At 43.3% G+C, this 21,194-nt stretch overlaps 1 protein-coding gene across 2 annotated transcripts in view; it reads right to left on the bottom strand.

Moving 5' to 3' along the window:
• LOC126295421 (zinc finger protein 436-like) overlaps positions 1–21,194 on the bottom strand; it is a 204,318-nt gene that overhangs the window by 153,974 nt on the left and 29,150 nt on the right. For both annotated transcript variants that reach the window (XM_049987898.1, XM_049987899.1), the window contains exon 2: positions 12,564–12,705. In XM_049987898.1, the coding sequence (XP_049843855.1) occupies positions 12,564–12,593 (30 nt within the window). In that variant the 5' untranslated portion in view covers positions 12,594–12,705. The remainder of the gene's footprint in view (positions 1–12,563; positions 12,706–21,194) is intronic.

The raw sequence follows: 21,194 nt of genomic DNA on the forward strand, positions 1-21,194 counted from the left end.
TATACTTTCTGATAGCCCACACCTGCGTTATTTTATTTTAAACTGAAATATACTTCCCGTATCGTACTATGTAACACACACAAAAAGAGATCTGTTTTGTGTTTTATTCAAAAATGTAAAAATGTTCATGAAATATTCCACTCTAGATTGGATAGGATGTTTCGCAGAATAGAGTGTGAATATGTGTGTGTGTGTGTGTGTGTGTGTGTGTGTGTGTGTGTGTGTGTGTGACAGGAAACAGGAAAATAGACAGACAAAAACTGGCAAAGAGACAAAGATGCAGGTGGTATAATCGCTAATGTGTGTCAAATTCAGTAGTTTTTGGGACAGTTTCAAAGCCACTGGCTTGCTATTAGGCCACTTTGCAATGCCTGTGACAGCAAAAATTTACTAAAACAGACTCAGCAAAACAATAAAGTTCTATATAAAAATCAAGAGTTAGTGGTGGCTGTTCCAGGTATCAAAATATGAATGGATCTGGGCTGTGACACTTGTAGAAAAAAAAAGTTTTATGATGTTTACAAAGTATCTACACCAAATCCACTGCACCTAGGAAGAGGATATGTCTGTACTAGCTACGTAATGACATTCGAAGTGCACAAAACCACAGTGCCCGGGACTAAACGCCCAGGGTTGCTACGCATGTCGACAACACAAAATCTGTTCTGCGCATCTGAATGTTTAATCCAGAGATACTTCTTCTCCAAGACACTCCGCCCCTTTACCGCCTGCATCCCTACTCATTACAGTTGAGGCCACTTCCCTATACACCGACATCGCTCATCCTCTGGTCTTGCCACAGCTGAACACTACGATTCCCAACCCACTACGTCATTCCCCACTCACCTAATTAACTTCTTGTCCTATGAAGGGAAGGTATACAAACAAATCCATAGGACAGCCACAAGTACCCGAATGGCACGCTCCAATACCGACCTACTTATGGACTATCTAAAGGAGACCTTTCTATCCTCCCAAATCCGCAAGCCCTCGGTCTGGTTCAGTTTCGTTCACAATATCTTAACAATTTGGACAGGGCAAAGACACACTATCTTCATTCCTTCACAATCTCAGCACCTTCTGTCCCATCCACTTCACTCGGTTCCCCTCAACCCAGTGTGCTACCTTTCTGGAGATTAACCACCGACACACTGATTCCATCCACCCCTCCGTCCACATTTAACCCGCAAACTATCTACGGTATCTGCATTTTGATACGTGGCATCCCTTCCACACCGAAATAGCCCTCCCGTACAGTCTCGCCACCAGGGGACGGCACATCTGCAGTGACATGAACTCCCTTTCCCGGTACGTCGAGGGTCTCACCGAGGCCTTCACGGACGGGCAATACGCCCTAGACCTCGTCTGCAAACAGACCTCCTGTGCCGTTTCCCCTCACACACCCAATCCTCCCACCACGCCCAGGAATCACCCCAGGCTGAAACTGCCGAATCGCACCATTCACCGGATCTTCGATTAGCTATCGTCGTGACCTGAAATGAGAGACATCCTACCCGAAATCCTTCACAACCCTTCCTAAAGCGGTGTTACGTTGTCACCCAATCTCCACAACATCCTAGCCCGTCCCTGTGCCGCTCCCAATCCCGACCTTTCGCCACAGGCATCGTGTCGCTGTGGAAGCCCCGGGTGCACGACTTGCCCAATTCACCCACCCGGCACTTCCTACTCCAGTCCTGTCACAAGCTTATCCTACGCAGTCAGGGGCAGGGCCACCTGTAAAAGCAGCACCTGTCATACCAGGTCTGCCGAAGTCACTGTACAGGATGAACGGCTACTGCAAAACTGTGGCCCACCCTGCGGCACGACCCGCAGCCGAACGTAACACACTCGATTGCTACGACTGCTCCAAAAGCTGGGCCGTGTTCTTACAACAAATTCTGTGTTCCCGAATTTAGCCCCCTTCGACGTAACGTACTGTCCCCGCACCCTCCCACCGCCTCTTCCGTTTTCACGTTCCCGACCCTCTTCGTGTGCCGTCCTCTGCCCGTCCTGTCCCCTTCGCTGCTCTTCTCCTTTGCTCTTCCGCACCCCGTTCCCCCTAACTCGCGGACCTGCACCTGGCAGACTCTAGTCCCCCCAAACGGCGCTCTTCTCTCCCCTGACCTGTACTCTGCCGTCCCACCTCCTTCCCCGCCCCACTCCAGAAAGCTGTTCACGTGATAGTCACATTCCGATCGGAGCCGGCAGGTGGTAGCGGTCTCGTGTACGTGAGGTGTGCTTGACTGTGTGATCGTTTTTTTCTGCTGAGGAAGGCTTTGGGCAAAACTATAATGTGTAACAGTCTTTTAATTGTGCCCGTCTGCAACTGAACACGTCATCTTTAAGGTGAGTGGCAATCTATCCTCCTCTTAATATTGTCGATATTCTAACATTTCTTTTGCCCCTAGGTATATACTCGAATATTATGCTAGCTATTCGTTCGTCTGACATCCTTCAAATGTATTCACACAATTTCTTTTTGTACTTCTCTACTTCGTGAAGTATGCTTCTGATGCACTTTCATTTCTAATTTCGTGATCCTTTTTCAGATCTACGAGTTTGTGACGATTAGTCGTTGCTTCAAACTTGTTCCATTGACTAGTGGTTGGAGTCCTACTCTCTGATGCATACCCTGGAACTAGTACCGCCATCACACTATAAACTTTTTGTACTATCTCTTTCCTGAATTTTTTGAGGAGAGTGCGATTTAAAGTAGCTACCGACTGTTAAAATTTTTGCAAATGAATTCTTGATAATTTGATGTAATATATGAGGTCTCACATCCTAGGTATTTAAAACTATTTATTTGTTCTAGCAGTTTATCATCAGGTATTCCTTGTCGTTGAATGCTATTATTTCAGATTTATGTTGAGAGACTGACATATTATAATCATTTGCAATGTCTAAAACTGCTCTCTCTAATTTATCTTATGAGTCTCCTAAAATTATCTGATCATCTGGAAACATGAGTATATTTATAAACATTATTATTAAGCTTATAATGGTGTACTACTTTATCCTGCCACGTCTTTAGTTTTGTATTTACTTATCAAATAATGTGGATGACAAATTACACTTTTGTCTCACCCCTTGAGAGATGGTTTTTGAAAACAGACTTGCTTTTTGTACTTTCATTTAATTGTGTATGTACATATGTTGAATTACACTTACGAGTTGCTGAGGTATACCACTCTTTTCAAAAATTTCCCATAATTCAACTGCATTAACTTTCTCATAGTTAATGAACGTTATGTAGAAGTGATAATTGTATTCTTAATTGTATTCTCTGTGTATTTCAACAATTTGGCACATTGGAAAAACACTAAGTGAGATCTTCCCGTACAAAACCCACTCTGTTGCTCTGTTACGAAACATTCCTGAGAGTATCTTGTCTACTTGTTAGTTTTGCATATTCTTGTATACATAGCTTAAGAGACTAATAGCTCGATAACTGTCACACATCCTGTAGTCCCCTCTCTTAAGCTGGTATTACAGGACATGCCTAACACGTACGAGTAAGGTGTAGATGGCCTGCCACCTATCGGCAAAATAGGTGACGTTGTGATTTTAGCAGATGGTTTATCCACAGAGGAGAAATAGGAACCATTCTATTCTTCCATAGATCCGTACATGAACAGCAGAATCAAGCTGGCTCTCGGCACGTTATTGTGGTAGTTGATGGGCGTGTGCTATAGAGGACTCTTTTGGCTATTGTGCAAGATATTACATACATTTTTATATGGTAAATTTCATATAAATATAGTAATAAAACAATTAAAAAATGTCATTTTTGTGTTGCCACTGAGAAAAGCTGCAATCTAATGATAGCTTCTTATTTTAGAAATGGACTGCAACAAAGAAAGTTGAGGCATACTGCAAGGAAAGAAATCTACATATGACACACATGATACGCTGTACCATAATCAGATACGTCCACAAATGTTTAATTCTGAGTCTGTATGTTTCATGTAAACGTGAATATATTTTTACTTTCAGTATATGTAAGTATCACCTTGGTTATATGATTGTATCTTTCATATTACACTATTAATATTCTCATATTACACTGAAGCGCCAAAGAAACTGGTACAGGCATGCACATTCAAACACAGAGGTATGTGAATAGGCAGAATACGGCACTGCAGTTGCCAACACTAATATAATACAAGTCTCTGACGCAGTTGTTAGATCAGTTACTGCTTCTACAATGGCAAGTGAGGTAGAATGTGGTGTTAAAGTCGACGCGCAAACGATGGGACACAGCATCTCCGAGGTAGTGACAAAGTTGGGATTTTGCCGTATGACGATTTCACGAGTGTACCATAAACATCAGGAATCCGGTAAAACATCAAATCTCCCAACACTGTCGTGGCCAGAAAAAGATCCTGCAAGAATGAGACCAATGACAAGTGAAGAGAATCATTTAACATGACAGAAGTGCAACCCTTCTACAAATTGCTGCAGATTTCAATGCAGGGCCATCAACAAGTCTAAGTTTGGAAACCATTCAAAGAAACATCATCCATACGGGCTTCCGGAGCCAAAGGCCCACTCCTGTACCCTCAACGACTGCACGAGACAAAGCTTTACGCCTCGCCTGGGCCGGTCAACAACGACATTGGACTGTTCACGACTGGAAACGTGTTCCCTTGTTGGACGAGTCTCGTTTCAAATTGTATCGAGCGGATGGATCTGTATGGATGTGTATGGAGACAACTCGATGAATCCATGGACCCTGCATGTCAGCAGGGGACTGTTTGAGCTGGTGGAGGCTCTGTAATGGTGTGGAGTGTGTGCAGCTGGAGGGATATGGGGACCCCTGATGCGTCTAGCTACAACTCTAACAGGTGACATGTACGTAAGCATCCTGTCTGATCACCTGCTTCCATTTGTGTCCATTATGCATTTTGACAGACCTGGGCAATTCCAGCAGAACCATGAGACTCCCCACAGCTCTACATGGAGGCACCAGCAGCCCCGACAGGCCAATGCTGGTGCGCCGGCGCCCGGACCCGCGACCCCCAATGACGTTGCAGTCGATGTATTTCTTAATATTGCTTTTGGAAGAAGCAAGCCAGGTGTAAATCACACAGTATTTTACTGATATGTCCAGAAATGCCACAGAGTGGCTCCAGGAATAATTCCGCTGGCCACCAAACTCCCCAGACATAAACATTATTGAGCATATCTGGGATGCCTTGCAATGTGTGAGATCTTCACCCCCCTTATACTCTCACAGATTTATGGACAGACCTGCGTACTACTACACACTTTAGTCAAAATGATGCCATGTCATGTTGCAGCACTTCTGCATACTTGCGGGGGCACTACACAATATTAGGCAGGAGTACCAGTTTCGTTGGCTCTTCAGTGTATTTCAGCAGATCAAGATACTGTTGAGAGAGCATCCATAAGAGTCAGGGCAGTTGTGTCAGATGTAACCAGTGAGGACTGTGGAAGCCATTTCGAATCTTTGAAGTTGCACTATGTTAAACAGCTTTCCTAAGGGCTGTGTCACATGCTCAAATCCCATCATATGCAATCGACACCAGCTAGTCAAAATAAGGTGTATTCACTCTGATGAAGCTTCTAGATACCTGTGGATGTTCCAGCCTCAGTTCCTTAATTAACAATGAGTGTAAGTCCCTGAATTCGCCGCTTCTCTCCAGTCAGGGTCAAACACTATTCAATCTCCTGACATTACATTGTCATTCTGCCCTTCTCCTAATGACAAAGCAGACACTGTCACGGCAAATGCTACATAGGTAACTGTGCTCTCTGTGTGTAAAAGGCTGTGAAACATAAACAGAGATAATCATTTGCTTGTACCAGCATGATACAAAATGAACGCCTTAGTCCACAATTCTCTCTCTCTCTTCCCAAGCATTAATCCTGACTTGTGGGGTATGCTGTTTTGCTACATCTCCTCCATTCCTCCCTGTCGTTGACATCTTCTGGCCAAAAACGTGCATCGAAATTGTCAGTCCATCTCTTTGCCGGTCTTCCTTGAGGTCTTGTTCCTCATGGGTTGATGTGGAGCGCTGGTTTTGCGACGGAGTTGTCTTGCTTTCTCGTGACGTGGCCATACCAGCAGAGAGGGGCTTCCCCTAACTTTGTCGGTGATCGGCATAACACCAAAACTTTGACGGACGTCTGTAATTTTCACAACTGTTTAATAAATATTAAATTGGTGCATATGTTCATAGTGTTTTTGTTTTGCACGTTGGCATTCCAGATACTATTTCTTATTTGTAGGTCACTGTTGTTTTTGAGTTCACTTATTGCTATTTTATCATTTACAGACAGTGAACTGAGCTGCGGACGCTAGAAAATGGTGTGCCAAGTAGTGAAATCAGATCACTTCTGATACATTTTCCTGTTTGTCCTTTGGAGTTTTAGAAGATCGTTTAAACACATTAATCTGCAATGATCCACATCAAACTACTCAAGAACTGTCAGGTGTGATGAAGAGTAATCATTCCATAATCATGCAATGGGGAAGGTTCAAAAATTGGGTGTACAGGTACCACAATAAAATGTGTGTGGCACTTAACTGCTAAGGTCATCAGTCCCTAAGCTTACACACTACTTAACCTCAGTTATCCTAAGGACAAACACACACACCCATGCCCGAGGGAGGACTCGAACCTCCTCCGGGACCAGCTGTACAGGTACCACATATACTCTAATCCAAAATAACAAAAATCAGTGGGTGGCCAGATGTGCATCTCTTCTTGCTTGTCATCAATTGGCTTGTGAACAACACCAACCTTCTTGTCCCGTATTGTTACTCGTAATGAGAAATTGTGTCTTTATGCAAACACGAACCATGGACTTTGCTATTGGTGGGGAGGCTTCTGTGCCTCGGCAATATAGATAGCCCGTACCATAGGTGCAACCACAACGGGAGGGGGGGATCTGTTGAAAAGCCAGACAAACGTGTGGTTCCTGAAGAGGGGCAGCAGTCTTTTCAGTAGTTGCAAGGGCAACAGTCTGGATGATTGACTGATATGGCTTTGCTGTGCTGGTACTGCAAACGGTTGAAAGCACAGGGAAACTATACCTGTAGTTTTTCCCGAGAGGATGCACCTTTACTGTATGGTTAAATGATGACGATATCCTCTTGGGTAAAATATTCCAGAGGTAAAATAGTCCCCCACTCTGATCTCTGGGCAGAGTCTACTAAGGAGGATGTTGTTATCAGGAGAAAAAAAACTGGCATTCTACGACGCGGAACACAGAATGTCGGGTCCCTTAATCGGGCAGGTAGGTTAGAAAATTTAAAAAGGGAAATGGATAGGTTAAAGTTAGATATAGTGGGAATTAGTGAAGTTTGGTGGCAGAAGGAACAAGACTTCTTATCAGGTGAATACAGTGTTATAAAAGCAAAATCAAATAGAGGCAATGCAGGAATAGGTTTAATAATGAATAAAAATTAAAATAAAAAAATGAGAGAGCATGGGTAAGCTACCACAAACGCCATAGTTAACGCATTATTGTGGCCAAGATAGACACGAAGCCCACGTTTACTACAGTAGTAAAAGTTTATATCCCAACTAGCTCCACATACGACGAAGACATTGATGAAATGTATGATGAGATAAAAGTAATTATTCAGACAGTGCAGGGAGATGAAAATTTAGTACTCATGGGGGACTGGAATTTGATAGTAGGAAAAGGAAGAGAAAGAAAAGTAGTAAGTAGTAGGTGAATATGGAATGAGGTTAAGGAATGAAAGAGGAAGCCGCCTGGTAGAATTTTGCACAGAGCATAACTTAACCAAAGCTAACACTTGGTCTATGAATCATAAAAGAAGGTTGTATATGTGGAAGAGGCCTGGAGACACTGGAAGGTTTCAGATAGACTACATAATGGTAAGACAGAGATTTAGCAACAAGGTTTTAAATTGTAAGACGTTTCCTGGGGCAGATGTCGACTCTGGCCACAATCTGTCAGTTATGAACTGTAGATTAAAACTGAAGAAACTGCAAAATGGTGGGAATTTAAGGAGATGATACCTGGATAAAATGAAAGAAGCAGAGGTTGTAGAAAGTTTCAGAGAGAGCATTAGGGAATGTTTACAAGAATAGGGGAAACAAATTCAGTAGAAAGAGAACGGGAAGCTTTGAGAGAATAAAGTACGTAGAAAGACAAGGGCTAGTAGAAATCCTTGGGTAACAGAAGAGATATTAACTTTAATTGATGAAAGGACAAAATATAAAAATGCAGTAAATGAAGCAGGCTAAAAGGAATACAAACATCTCAAAAATGAGATCGGCTGGAAGTGAAAAATGGCTGAGCAAGGATGGCTAGAAGTCAAATGTAAGGATATAATAGAGGCATATATCACTAGGAGTAAGATAGATACCGCCTACAGGAAAATTAAAGAGACCTCTAGAGAGAAGAGAACCACTTGTATGAATATCAAGAGCTCAGATGGAAACCCAGTTCTATGCCAAGAAGGGAAAGCAGAAAGGTGGAAGAATTATATAGGGGGTCTATACAAGGGCGTTGTACTTGAGGACAATATTATGGAAATGAAAGAGGATGTAGATGAAGATGAAATGGGCGATATGCATGAAAAATTTGACAGGGCACTAAAAGACCTAAGTCGAAACAAATCCCTGGGAGTAGACAATATTCCATTAGAACTACTGATAGCCTAAGGAGAGCCAGTCATGACAAAACTCTGGTCTGGTGAGCAAGATGTATGAGACAGGCGAAATACCGAAGAATACAATAATTCCAATACCAAAGAAAGCAGGGGTTGATAGTTGTGAAAATTACTGTACCATCAGTTTAGTAATCCACGGCTGCAAGGTACAAACACGGATTCTTTGCACGTGAATAGAAAAACTGGTTGAAGCTGACCACAGGTAACACCCATTTAGATTCAGTAGAAATGTTGGAACATGTGAGGCAATACTGACCCTATGAATCATATTAGAAGATAGAGTACGGAAAGACAAACCTATGTTTCTTGCATTTATAGACTTGAGAAAGCTTTTGACAACATTGATTGGAATACTCTCTTTCAAATTCTCACGGTGGCAGGCATAAAATACAGGGAGCAAAAGGCTATTTACAATTTGTATACAAACGAGATGGCAGTTATAAGAGGTGAGGGGGCATGAAAGGAAAGCAGTGGTTGGGAAGGGAGTGAGACAGGGATGCAGCCTATCCCTGTTGTTATTCAATCTGTATATTGAGCAACAAAGAAAAATTTGGAGTAAGAATTAAAATCCATGGAGAAGACATAAAAACTCTGAAGTTTGCCGAAGACAATATAATTCTGTCAGAGACAGCAAAGTACCTCGAAGAGCAGTTGAATGGAATGGACAGTGTCTTGATAGGAGGATATAAAAAATGAGGATAATGGAATGTAGTATAATTAAATCAGGTGATGCTGAGGGAATTAGATTAGGAAATGAGACAAAGTAGGTGAGTTTTACTATTTGGTGAGCAAAATAACTGATGATGATCGAAATAAAGGGGATATAAAATGTAGACTGGCAATGACAAGAAATTCTGAAGAAAAGAAATTTGATAACATCGAGTATAGACTTAAGTGTCACGGAGTCTTTTTCTAAAAGTATTTGCAGAGTGTAGCCATGTACGGATGTGATACATGGGTGATAAATAGTTTAGACAAGAAGAGAATAGCAGCTTTCGAAATGTGGTGCTACAGAAGAATGCTGAAAATTGGATGGGTAGATCATAAGACTAATGAGGAGGTATTGAATAGGATTGGGGAGAAGAGGAATATGTGGCAAAACTTGACTAGAAGAAGGGATCAGTTGGTAGGACATGTTCTGAAGCATCAACGGATCACAAATTTAGTTTTGGAGGGCAGCATGGAGGGTAAAAATCATTGAAGGAGGCCAATACATGAATACATTAAGCAGATTTAGAGGGATGTAGGTTGCAGTAGTTACTTGGTGATGAAGAAGCTTGCACAGGATAGAATAGCATGGAGAGCTGCATCAAACAAGCCTCTGGACTGAAGACCACAACGAGAACATGCCAACATAAGAAAAAGAAAGGAAATGTTGAGGGCAAACAATTCACAACTCCCTGTACAGAGAACTGCGCACAACCATAGAAGATAAAGTTATCCTTCTGGAGTAGGAATTAAAACCCATGGAGAAGATATAAAAACTCTGAAGTTTGCCGAAGACAATATAATTCTGTCAGAGACAGCAAAGTACCTCGAAGAGCAGTTGAATGGAATGGACAGTGTCTTGATAGGTAAGGTGTACTACGAATTCCTTCCCTGAGGTGTAACCAGCAATGTTGACATTTGCTGTCAACAAGTGAGATGTCTTAAGATGCAATCCAAAACAACAACCAGGATAACACCTGCTCACATTCTGCTAGTGTGACTAAAAGAACTATACAGGAGTTAGGTTGGAAGTATTCTGGACCGACCTTATTCACTTGTTCTTGCAACTTCAGATTTTCCACCTTTTCTACTCTCTACTGAGCAACCTTCAACGAACTTCCTTTCCAGAAGAAAATGCACTCCGAACATGGCTCACTGAGTTTTTCACCTCAAAACCACACGATTTCTACAGTTGTGGAATCAAAAAGTTACGACAGTGTTGGCAGACTAATGCAAACAGTGAAGGCGAATGTATTACTAATGATTGAAGCCTCTGTTGTGTGTATCTGTTGGGTTTATTAAACTCATGAAAAAATGCTACAGACTTATACACCAACCTAATACAAACCTAGACCACTCAGAAGTTTTAATATCGGTGAACAGGAGCTTTGCAAAAATACTTTCACACTCAGTGATGTAAACAAGGCTGCAGCTACAAGTATGCACCTTTAGGATGTTGGTGCAAACTTACACATTAGGTGTACCATGTAAGAGAGCTAACGGAAAGGCTGGCACCTTCAAAGTCGAACAGTATGGCTTTAAATAATGGGATAATAACTGCAGTTTTCCCATCTTCTAGTACATGACAGTATTTAGAAAATTTAATAGCTTAATATTTAAATAATTCCACATTGAGATTGTCTACTCCTGGTTATTTTAGGGTTTTGGAAGACTTCAACACAGCATTTAATTCTTCCACTGATACAACATTAATATGCACATCGCTAATTACAGTGCCCGTATTTTCCTCAAATTTTGGGAGTCAAGACACTCATTTTCTGAAATGGGGTTAATTTGAATATTATCTTTATACATACCAGAGTTAAAGTTACGAGGTCTGTCCAAAAATTGTGCAACACTCTTAATTTCGAGCCAATGGGGGGGCTGGAACGAAATGCAGTTGTCACCCCTGTGTTTAATGTGCAACTGCTACAAGTTTCATTGTTGTATGTGTGTTACTTGTTGTTCAGTGCCTTATTCAGTAGAACGTTGTGTTGCACAGTTTGCGGATTTCGAGATGGCAGAGTTAGAGAAGCAACATGCCTGCATTAAATTTTGTGAGAAACTCAAGAAAACTTTTACAGAGTCAAACCAAATCACGCAGGAAGCCTACGGGTATAAGCGCAGTAGACGTACTCAGTGTTACAAATGGTTCACATGGTTTAAATACGGCCGGATGGAAGCTAAAGATGACCCTAGTACGTGTCTGGAACGTCAACGAAATTGTGTGAGCCAATCAAAGACTGACTGTCCGAGAGATTGCAGAAGCATGTAACATTTCCGTTGGATCACGCCACGAAATCCTGACACAGCATCTCGGAATGTGTCCTGTTGCCGCCGAGTTCGTACCACGGCTCAAGAGTCGAGCCCAGGAAGGCCTTCGCCTCTCTATCTGTGAAGAGCTTCTGGATCGCACAAATGAGAATGTGATGTTCCTTAAGAGAACTGGTGATTAGACATGGTTCTATGGTTATGATGTTGAGACGAAGGTTCAATCTTTTCAATGGTTTGGGAAAGGTTATCCAAGACCAAAAAAGCTCGTTAGGTTAAGTCAAATGTCAAAGACATGCTAGTAGTTTTCCTTGACTTTGAACAATTAAATTCATCACGAACTTGTGTCGCAGGGTCAAACTGTTAATCGATGGTACTATCAGGACGTGATGCGATGCCTGCAAACAAATATGAGAAGGAAATAGCCTGAAATGTGGGTCTCGCATCACGATAACGCATCCGCGGATTCGTCTCTGTGGTTGCACGAGTATTGCACAAAAAACGAAATCACTGTGCTGTCCATAATCTCCAGACCTGGCCTCGGCAGACTTCTTTTTACTTCCAAAGTTGAAAACTTCGTTGAAAGGACGAATATTTGCAACGATAGATGAAGAAAATTCGCAGGCGGCGCTTCACACAATCTAGCAAGCGGTGTACTGAGACTACTTCTGACATTTTGAAGGAGACCATGCACAATAAGTAAGAGGTTAGTGGACAAAGTTATGGAATTTCCTGAACTGACTGCATGTATTGCCCCAGTTTTATCTCACACTCTCAAGGAGAGCACTCATTTCAGAGATGAAAACACTGGTATATCATTTCACAAGTCGAAGTGGTCTACAAGAAACAAAAATGTTATGGAAATTGAGTCTGGCTGCAAAAGTGTACAATCTCACCCCAGAGTACTCACCTCTGTTGCAGATGGCAGACCTGCTTCCATGGTGCCCCAGAGTTGACTCGGCTGCCCCTTTAATTAACGGCAACTCCAGCTGTGATGGAACGGGAAACCACCAGTTTCACGTTTTACTCAGTACGTCAGTAGGCTCAGCCACCTACAGACATGCCAAAGAATTTTCAATATGAATAGATTCAAACAAAAGTTAAGATTGTACTACCAGAGAGTCCACCTACAAATTATCTAATTATCTACGCTGTCAGCATCATGACGAGGACCGACATGCACGGATACTCCCAATTGGGGTTTGGAAAGAAGTTTTAAATTCTTTTGCAAAAGTTTTTATTATCTTGCAAGACGACATGAGGTAGAAAATTGTAAATCACCAGATATTCAAAAACATGTGAAACGACTATATCATCACACTCTGCTTCCCTAAATCATCAGAGTATCTACACTTGGAATGTAAATCTCAGTTAAGACTACTGTTTGTACACTATGTGATCAAAAGTATCTGGACACCCCCAAAAACATATGTTCGTCATATTAGGTGCTTTGTGGTGCCACCTACTGTCAGGTACTCCATATCAGTGACCTCAGTAGTCATTAGACATTGCGAGAGAGCAGAATGCGGTGCTCCGCAGAACTCACGGACTTCTAACGTGGTCAGGTGAGTAGGTGTCACTTGTGACGTACGCCTGTGTGCAAGATTTCCACAATCCTAAACATCCCTAGGTCCACTGTTTCCGATGTGACAGTGAAGTGGAAACGTGAAGGGACACTTACATCACAAAAGCGTACAGGACAATCTCGTGTGTCGACTGACAGAGATCGCTCGCTGACAGTTGAAGAGGGTCGTAAAGTGTAAGAGGCAGACATCTGTGCAGACCATCACACAGGAATTCCAAGCTGCATCAGGATCCACTGCAAGTACTATGACAGTTAGGCAAGAGGTGAGAGAACTTGGATTTCACAGTCGAGCGGCTGCTCATAAGCCACACATCGTGCTGGTAAATGTCAAACGACGCTTTGCACAGTGTAAGGAGCATACACATTGGACAATTGAACAGAGGAAAAATGTGTGGAGTGATGAATCACGGTACACAATGTGGCGATCCAATGGCACGGGTTGGGTCTGGCGAAAGCCCGATGAACATCATCTGCCAGTGTGCGTAGCGCCAACAGTAAAATTCGGAGGCGGTGGTGTTATGGTGTGGTCGTGTTTTTCGTGGAGGGGGTTTGCACCCCTTGTTGTTTTGCGTGACACTATCACAGCACAGGCCTACATTGGTGTTTTAAACACCTTCTCGCTTCCCGCTGTTGAAGAGCAATTCGGTGACGGTGATTGTATCTTTCAACACGATCGAGCACCTGTTCGTATGCACAGCCTGTGGTGGAGTGGGTGCACAACCATAACATTCCTGCGATGGACTGACCTGCATAGAATCACGGCCTGAATCTTATAGAACACGTTTGAGATGTTTTGGAAAGCCGACTTCGTGCCAGGCCTCTCCTCAGTGCAGCACTCTGTGAAGAATGGGTTGCCATTCCCCAAGAAAGCTTCCACCACCTGACTGAACATATCCCTGCAAGGGTGGAAGCTGTCATCTAGGCTAAGGGTGGGCCAAGAGCGTATGGATTTCCAGCATTACAGACGGAGGGCACCACGAATTTGTTAGGCATTTTCAGCCAGGATCCCAGATACTTTTGATCAAATAGTGTATATGTTACAGATTTTAACCTTTGTGGTACATGATACTGTTTTCTGAGCTCAGTAACGTTAGATAATCATGCAGTATAGACTGAGGTGACAAAAATCATGGAATACCTCCTAATACTGTATCAGAGCACCTTCTGCCTTGTGTAGTGCAGCAACAGAGTGGCACTGCCTCCACAAGTTGTCAGAGATCCCCTGCATAAATACTGACCCCGCGGCTTCAACAGCTACCCAGAATTGCAAAAGTGTTGCCAGTGCGGGATTTTATGCACAAACTTACATCTCGATCGAGTCCTGTAAATATTCTATGGAATTCGTGTCGGGTGATCTGGACAGACAAATCATTCACTCGAATTATCCAGGATGTTCTGCAAACCACTTGCGAACAATTGTGACCCGATGACACTGTGGACTGTCATCCGTAAATCTTCCATTACTATTTGGGAGCATGAAGTACACGAACGGCTTCAATGGTCTCTGTGTAGAACAACGTAACCAATGGTCGGTTTAGTTGGACCAGAGGACACAGTCCATTCGCACACTGTTATGGAGCCACCACCAGGTTGCACAGTGCCTCATTGACAACTCGGGCCTTTGGCTCCACGGAGTCTGCACCACACTTGAACACAACCGTCAGTTCTTAACTACCGAAATCGGACACAGCCGAGCGGGCCACAGTTGTCCAATCGTCCAGGGTTCAACCGATACGGTCACGAGCCCAGGAGAGGCACTGCAGGTGCTCTCTTGCTGTCAGCGAAGGCACTCACTTCGGCCGTGTGCTGCCGTAGTCCACTAATGACAAATTTTGCGACACTGCCCTAACGGATACATTCATCGTACATCCCACATTGATTTCTGTCGTCATTTCATGAAGTGTTGCTTGTCTGTTAGCACTGACAACTACACAAAACCCCACTGATCTGAGTCATTAAGTGAAGGCTTCGAGCCATTGTGTTGTCCGTAAGCAGAGGTAATGTCTGGAAATTCGCATTCTCAGACTAACTGAGGTGCAGCGCCTTCGCATCGCTCCTGTCACTTGTTAGGACGATATTGTTATAGGCATGAGTCATCGACAGATGTCACCAGCTGACATGGACCTGAGTTACAGAGCTGCACGTAGTTGTACTAGTAGGCAGCAGAGGGCAGCAGTTGACGGACAGTGCTGGCAGTCGCAGTCAAAACAATGTGGTAAAGTAATGTTTCATTATTATTTAATGTATTTGCATAATTATAATTGTTTTATATGTGTAATAATTAGCAGTGTGAGTGTTGTATGAGTGAAGAAGAACAGAAGTAAATGAAAATGGTTTTGTTTATTCACGGAGTACCAGTTAAACGTACAGGGGATTTACTATAATTAAATGTGCAGTCAGTTTATGGTACTAATAAATCGTGAGTAGAGCACAAATTAATCGGTAATTTCAGAAGGAGTAATTTTATATTTGATTTTTTTATAAATTTATTTATTTAGCAATTGCCGTAGAAAGAAATGTTTTACTGTTATTGGTCATTGAAGTAAAGCGCGGGTTAGCGCGGGATAATACTGCAACCTGATTTGCTGTTTGTGATATCAGCCAATCAGAAAAATGCAGGCTCGCGCCAATGTATGCTGGGAACAAAGCGTTCGGTGCGATCTAGTCGAGTCGGGGCTGAGGGTTTGAACTAGTAAGATCTCATTGAAAGTAGCTCCGACGAAAGTACTGTAAAATCGTGGAAAAATGCTAACTACGGTTTCGCGAAGTAGTACAAAGCATATTTAAGTGAACGGTATAGTGGAAGTTGTGTGGAATTTCGGACGGTACATCAAAATTATTGCTTTTGACTGTTAGTTAAAACTGCGTGGCGTGTTATGCGATCTAAGACTGGAACAGGTATTTTGTGTATAGCAGAGTGCACAACATTTGAGCAAGCCTTTTCGTAACTAAACGATCTAGTGAACTCTATTAACTTCGGTAACGCGTGTAAATACCATAAACTGGCTACGTGTGTGATTATGGTTTGCGTTGGAACTTTACATTGTGTAGAGACTTAGTACGGACTTGGCAGAATTAACTGTGATCATTATCGTAAAAATACACCTGAAAATTTACATTGCCAAGTTACAACTTTTATTTCAGTACTAGCCACATCCCATTTACCGGACAATTCTATGTATGTTGCGGTCTGCAGTAGACAGTAATGGTCTAGTATTTTCTACTACAGCTTTTAGCTAGACAAATGAACATTGCTGGACACTGGCAGGGCACTAAAAAGTAACGTGCCGCGTCGCAAAACACTGTGGATCCTGGAATATTGAGTTCTCTAATGATTTCCAAAATGGAGAGTGGCATTCCATTTTGGAAATCAATAGAAAATTCAACCATTGTGCATTCGAAGTCTATTAATTCCCGTCGTGCGGTCATAATCGTGTCGGGAAGTTTTTCACATAAATCACACGAGTACAAATGACAGCTCCGCCAATGCGCTGCCCTTTTACAACTCGTGTACGCAATACTACCACCACCTGTGTAGGTGGATATCTCTATCCATGACTTTAAGCACCTCAGTGTAAAGTGCAACACGAAATCAACAGCTGGGAAATGTTAAAAGCAGGAGCAGCACCTTCCTCACAAAGACAATCATATGTGTGCGCTACAAGCAGGCACTCATTTAAACACTCCTAGCCTCCCCCCCCCCCCCCCTCCTCTCTCTCTCTCTCTCTCTCTCTCTCTCTCTCTGTGTGTGTGTGTGTGTGTGTGTGTGTGAGAGAGAGAGAGAGAGAGAGAGAGAGAGAGAGAGAGAGAGAGGGGGAGGGGTCGCGTGCCCGCGTGATCTCCTACCTGCTCTTGATTCATTCCACATCGCAGAAGGCTCTCGAATGAATTACTCAATGAGTTTGAGGTTAATCATGTAGGGGACTGCTTTCCTTTACAACTGGCACAGTAATCATTTAAGCATACAACGCGGAGAAGATTTGTATACCTGGAAAACATTTATTTTCATTAAAGTATTCTCTCTCCTTGTGATTGTACTTCCTATTTCATATCTAGAAATTGTACAGAAACTGCAGGACAGCATATAAATTTCTATTTCTACACCTACATCCACAGTCTGCAAACCAGTGTGAAGTGCGTGTCAGAGGGTAATTTCATTGTACCGGTGCTCGGAGTGCGCGAACAGTGAACTGTGAACTGTAATTTGTCTAATTTCGTGTTCACGATTCTTACAGGAGCGATATCTATGAAGTGAAGAATACCTCTAGAGTATTAAATTAATATTGTGAGTATGCCTTCCGAGTAGTTAACGTCTGTCCCCTAGACTTTGTCAATGCGGGTTTTTGAACATTTCATAGCGCTGTCTCATTACTCGGTAAAACATGTGTGTGCTGTTTTCTTCACAATTCAGTATCCTCCACACAAGTATAGGGCTGGGGTAAGATGATGTACTGCCTGTGAGAGAGAGCAGTGATGTGATATGTTGCTAGGGTGCAATGTACAGTGCGTTCCACTCACAAACTGAGTGAGGGGAAAATGACTCTATATGCCACCGTACAAGCCCTAATCTCTTTAATCTTATATCCTCGGTCTTTATGCCAAATGTGTGTCTGCGGCAATAACCGTTCTCCATTCGGCCTCAAACACGAGTTCTCTAAATTTTCTCAATAGTGCTCCTCGAAAAGAACGTCACCTTCCGTCCAGTGATCCACATTTGACTTCCAAACCATCTCCGTAACACTTGCTTTTTGTTCGTAACTACCAGTAACGATGTCTCTGTGTAATCCGAACTGGTAAGGATCCCAAACACTAGAGCAGTATTCGAGAATAGGTCGGACTAGCATTCTATATTCGGTCTCCTTTGCAAATGAACCACCCGTTCTTAAAATTCTGTAAAAATACCGAAGTCGAGCATTCGCCTTCCGTACTACAACCCTTACAGGCTCGTTCCATTTCGTGCCACTTTGCAATGTTACGCATAGATATTTAATCGGCACGATTATCTCAGGCAGCACACAACTAGTGTTGCATTCCTCTACATCCATGCTCCGCAACCCACCCGACGGTGTGTGGAGGAGGGTACCTCAAGTACCTCTATCGGTTCTCCCTTCTATTCTAGTCTCGTATTGTTCGTGGAAAGAAGGACTGTCGGTATGACTCTGTGTGGGTTCTAATCTCTCTGATTTTATCCTCACGGTCTCTTCGTGATATATACGTAGGAGGGAGCAATATACTGCTTGTCAAGGTATGTTTTCGAAACTTTAACAAAAGCACGTACCGAGCTACTGAGCGTCTCTCCTGCAGATTCTTCCACTGGAGTTTATCTATCATCTCCGTAATGCTTTCGCGATTACTAAATGATCCTGTGATGAAGCGCGCTGCTCTCCATCGGATCTTCTCTATCTCTTCTATCGACCCTATCTGGTACGGATACATTACATGTTTGTTTTTCCTGCTCATTTGTATTAAGTTACATTTTCCTATATTTACAGCTAGCTGCCATTCCTCACACCAACTAGAAAGTTTTTCTGTCATCTGGTACCCTCCTACAGTCACTCAACTTTGACACCACATCATCATCAGCGAACAAGCACAGATTGCTGCCAACCCTTTCCGCCAAATTACTCGTGTATAGACTGATAAGCGAAATATAATGACCACTGTCCACCACAATGTCGGATTCTGCCTGGCGGCACGTGTCGCGGTAACTACAGTATGTAAGCAGACTAGACACGGGCACGGGACCATACAGCGTGGCGCAGGAAAACGGGAAATTTCGAAATAACGTCATTTCCATGAATAAATTCATAAAACTTGTAATTTATTAACGAAAGTGAATGTATTCAGTGTGCCATTATTCAGTATGTCTTTATATCCAAAAGTGTGTCTTTACTTTTTAAAGATGATATCGGAAAGATGTGCTCCCATGCGGCGTCCACACTCTAACAGCCTGTTATTAAAACTGGAATGCGCGGTGTAGCAAATCTTGGGGAATGGCAGTGATTTCGTTTTCAATGTTCTCCTTAAGTTCATGGATTGTTGCAGGACGTGTACGGTACACCCTGCCTTTAAGATATCCCCACAGGAAGAAGTCGCACACACTAAGATCAGGGGATCTCGCAGGCCATGAATTGTCACCGTTACGTGAAATAATGCGTTTTCCAAACAATTGACGAACTGCTGCCATCGATTGTCGAGCAGTGTGTGACGGCTCCGTCCTGCTGAAACCCCACGTTTTCGATGTTAAGATTAAGCTCGTGCAGTCTCGGTGTAAAGAATGTTTGAAGCACTTCAACATATCGAGCGGATGTTACTGTCACTACACTACCATCCTCACGTTCAAAAAAATAAGGGCCGGTAACACCGTGACACGATACAGCACACCATATTGTGACCTTGGCGCTATGTAGTGGTCGCTGGTGAACTCACAAGGATTGTCCTGTGCCCAATAACGAAAATTCTGTTTGTTGCTTCGTCTGATATCCATAAGTTACCAAGGAAATTAGCGTCCTCGTTGATTTTAGCTAATGTCTGGCTACTAAACTCCATACGCGGCGCTGGGTCTCGTTCATGTAAGTGTTGCACAATTTGCAACTTATAGAGATGGAAGTCTAATTCGTGCAGTATTCTTTGTAAGCTTCGTAGCTTAATCCCTGGCGAAGATGCGTGCTGTCGAACGGAGCGGCGAGGACTTCTCTCGATTGCAGCTCTAGCAGCTGCAATGTTCTCCGGAGTACGTACCGTTGGAGTGCTACCTGGAGGTTTCTTTTTCAAGGCAGATCCTGTTGCTTCAAAATTACGCACCCACGTTGTAATCGCATGCGCAGATGGGACACGTCCGTGACGTCCAAGCTGGTAATGCTGTCGAAGTGTTCTCTGCGCGGCAGTCGCACTATCGCCATTGTTTGTAAAACGCTCTCACAGCTACTGCGCGTTCCGCACCAGTCATATTCTCCACGATTACTAAATGGCAATGCGTTCACATCTGCCGGCACCACGGTGCTGCCAACTGTAACGTTCAAAATTTCCCGATCCCCTGCGCCACCCTGTACTAGCAGAGGTATTGGCTGCAAGTGGAGAAATCCATTGAGATAAGTGACTTTGACAGAGGGCAGGTTATTACTACGCAAAGCCTGTCAACGAACGTATCCAAAATGGCAAACCTGGTCTAACGTTCAGGTGCTACTGTCGTGGGCATCTACGGAAAGAGGTAGGAGGACAGTGAAACTACGACTAGGTGCTAAATGGTCGGTTATCGACAACTCTTCACAGAATGTGCAGTTCGGAGGCTTGTCTGCTCTATAAAGTAGGATAGATAGTGAAACTTGGGATCTCTGCCAAAAGAGAAGAATGCTGGTGCATGCACAAATGTTTCTGAGCACACCATTCATCGTACATTGTCGAAGATGGAACTCAGCAGCAGGCCACGCCTTTGTGTTTAAATGTTGAACCAAACAACGTTGTCAATAATGACTGCAGTGAGCACGGAACCGTGGGGATTCGAGCATTTATCAATGGAAACGTGTCAGCTCTTCAGCTGAATCCTAGTTTTGCTACACTAGGTTGACAGTTGGCTCCACAAACACCGTCAGCGAGGTGAACGGCAGCTCGAAACGTGGAGACAGCGGCTGGTGGGAGCAGTATTACGCTATCGGAGACGTTTGTTATTCTGCGCTCTCACAGGACTTGTGGCAGTAATTTAAGTCACGCCGCCAGCTAGGAACTGCCTGCATCGCATCCCTTCGTGCTCGATGTCTTCCCTGACAACTATGCCATCTTTCAGCAGTATAATCGTCAGTGCCTCGGAGCCAGAACTGTGCTACAGTGGTTCGAGGGACACCAAAGGTGCCTGATATAAACCCTATGGAATCCATCTGGATTGCTATCGCGCGTCATCACTGCAAATATCCTGTTATTTACACAAATTATATGACCTGTGCGTGGACACCTAATGCT

This window comes from Schistocerca gregaria, chromosome 11 (assembly GCF_023897955.1).
Source record: "Schistocerca gregaria isolate iqSchGreg1 chromosome 11, iqSchGreg1.2, whole genome shotgun sequence".
Lineage (NCBI taxonomy): Eukaryota > Metazoa > Arthropoda > Insecta > Orthoptera > Acrididae > Schistocerca > Schistocerca gregaria.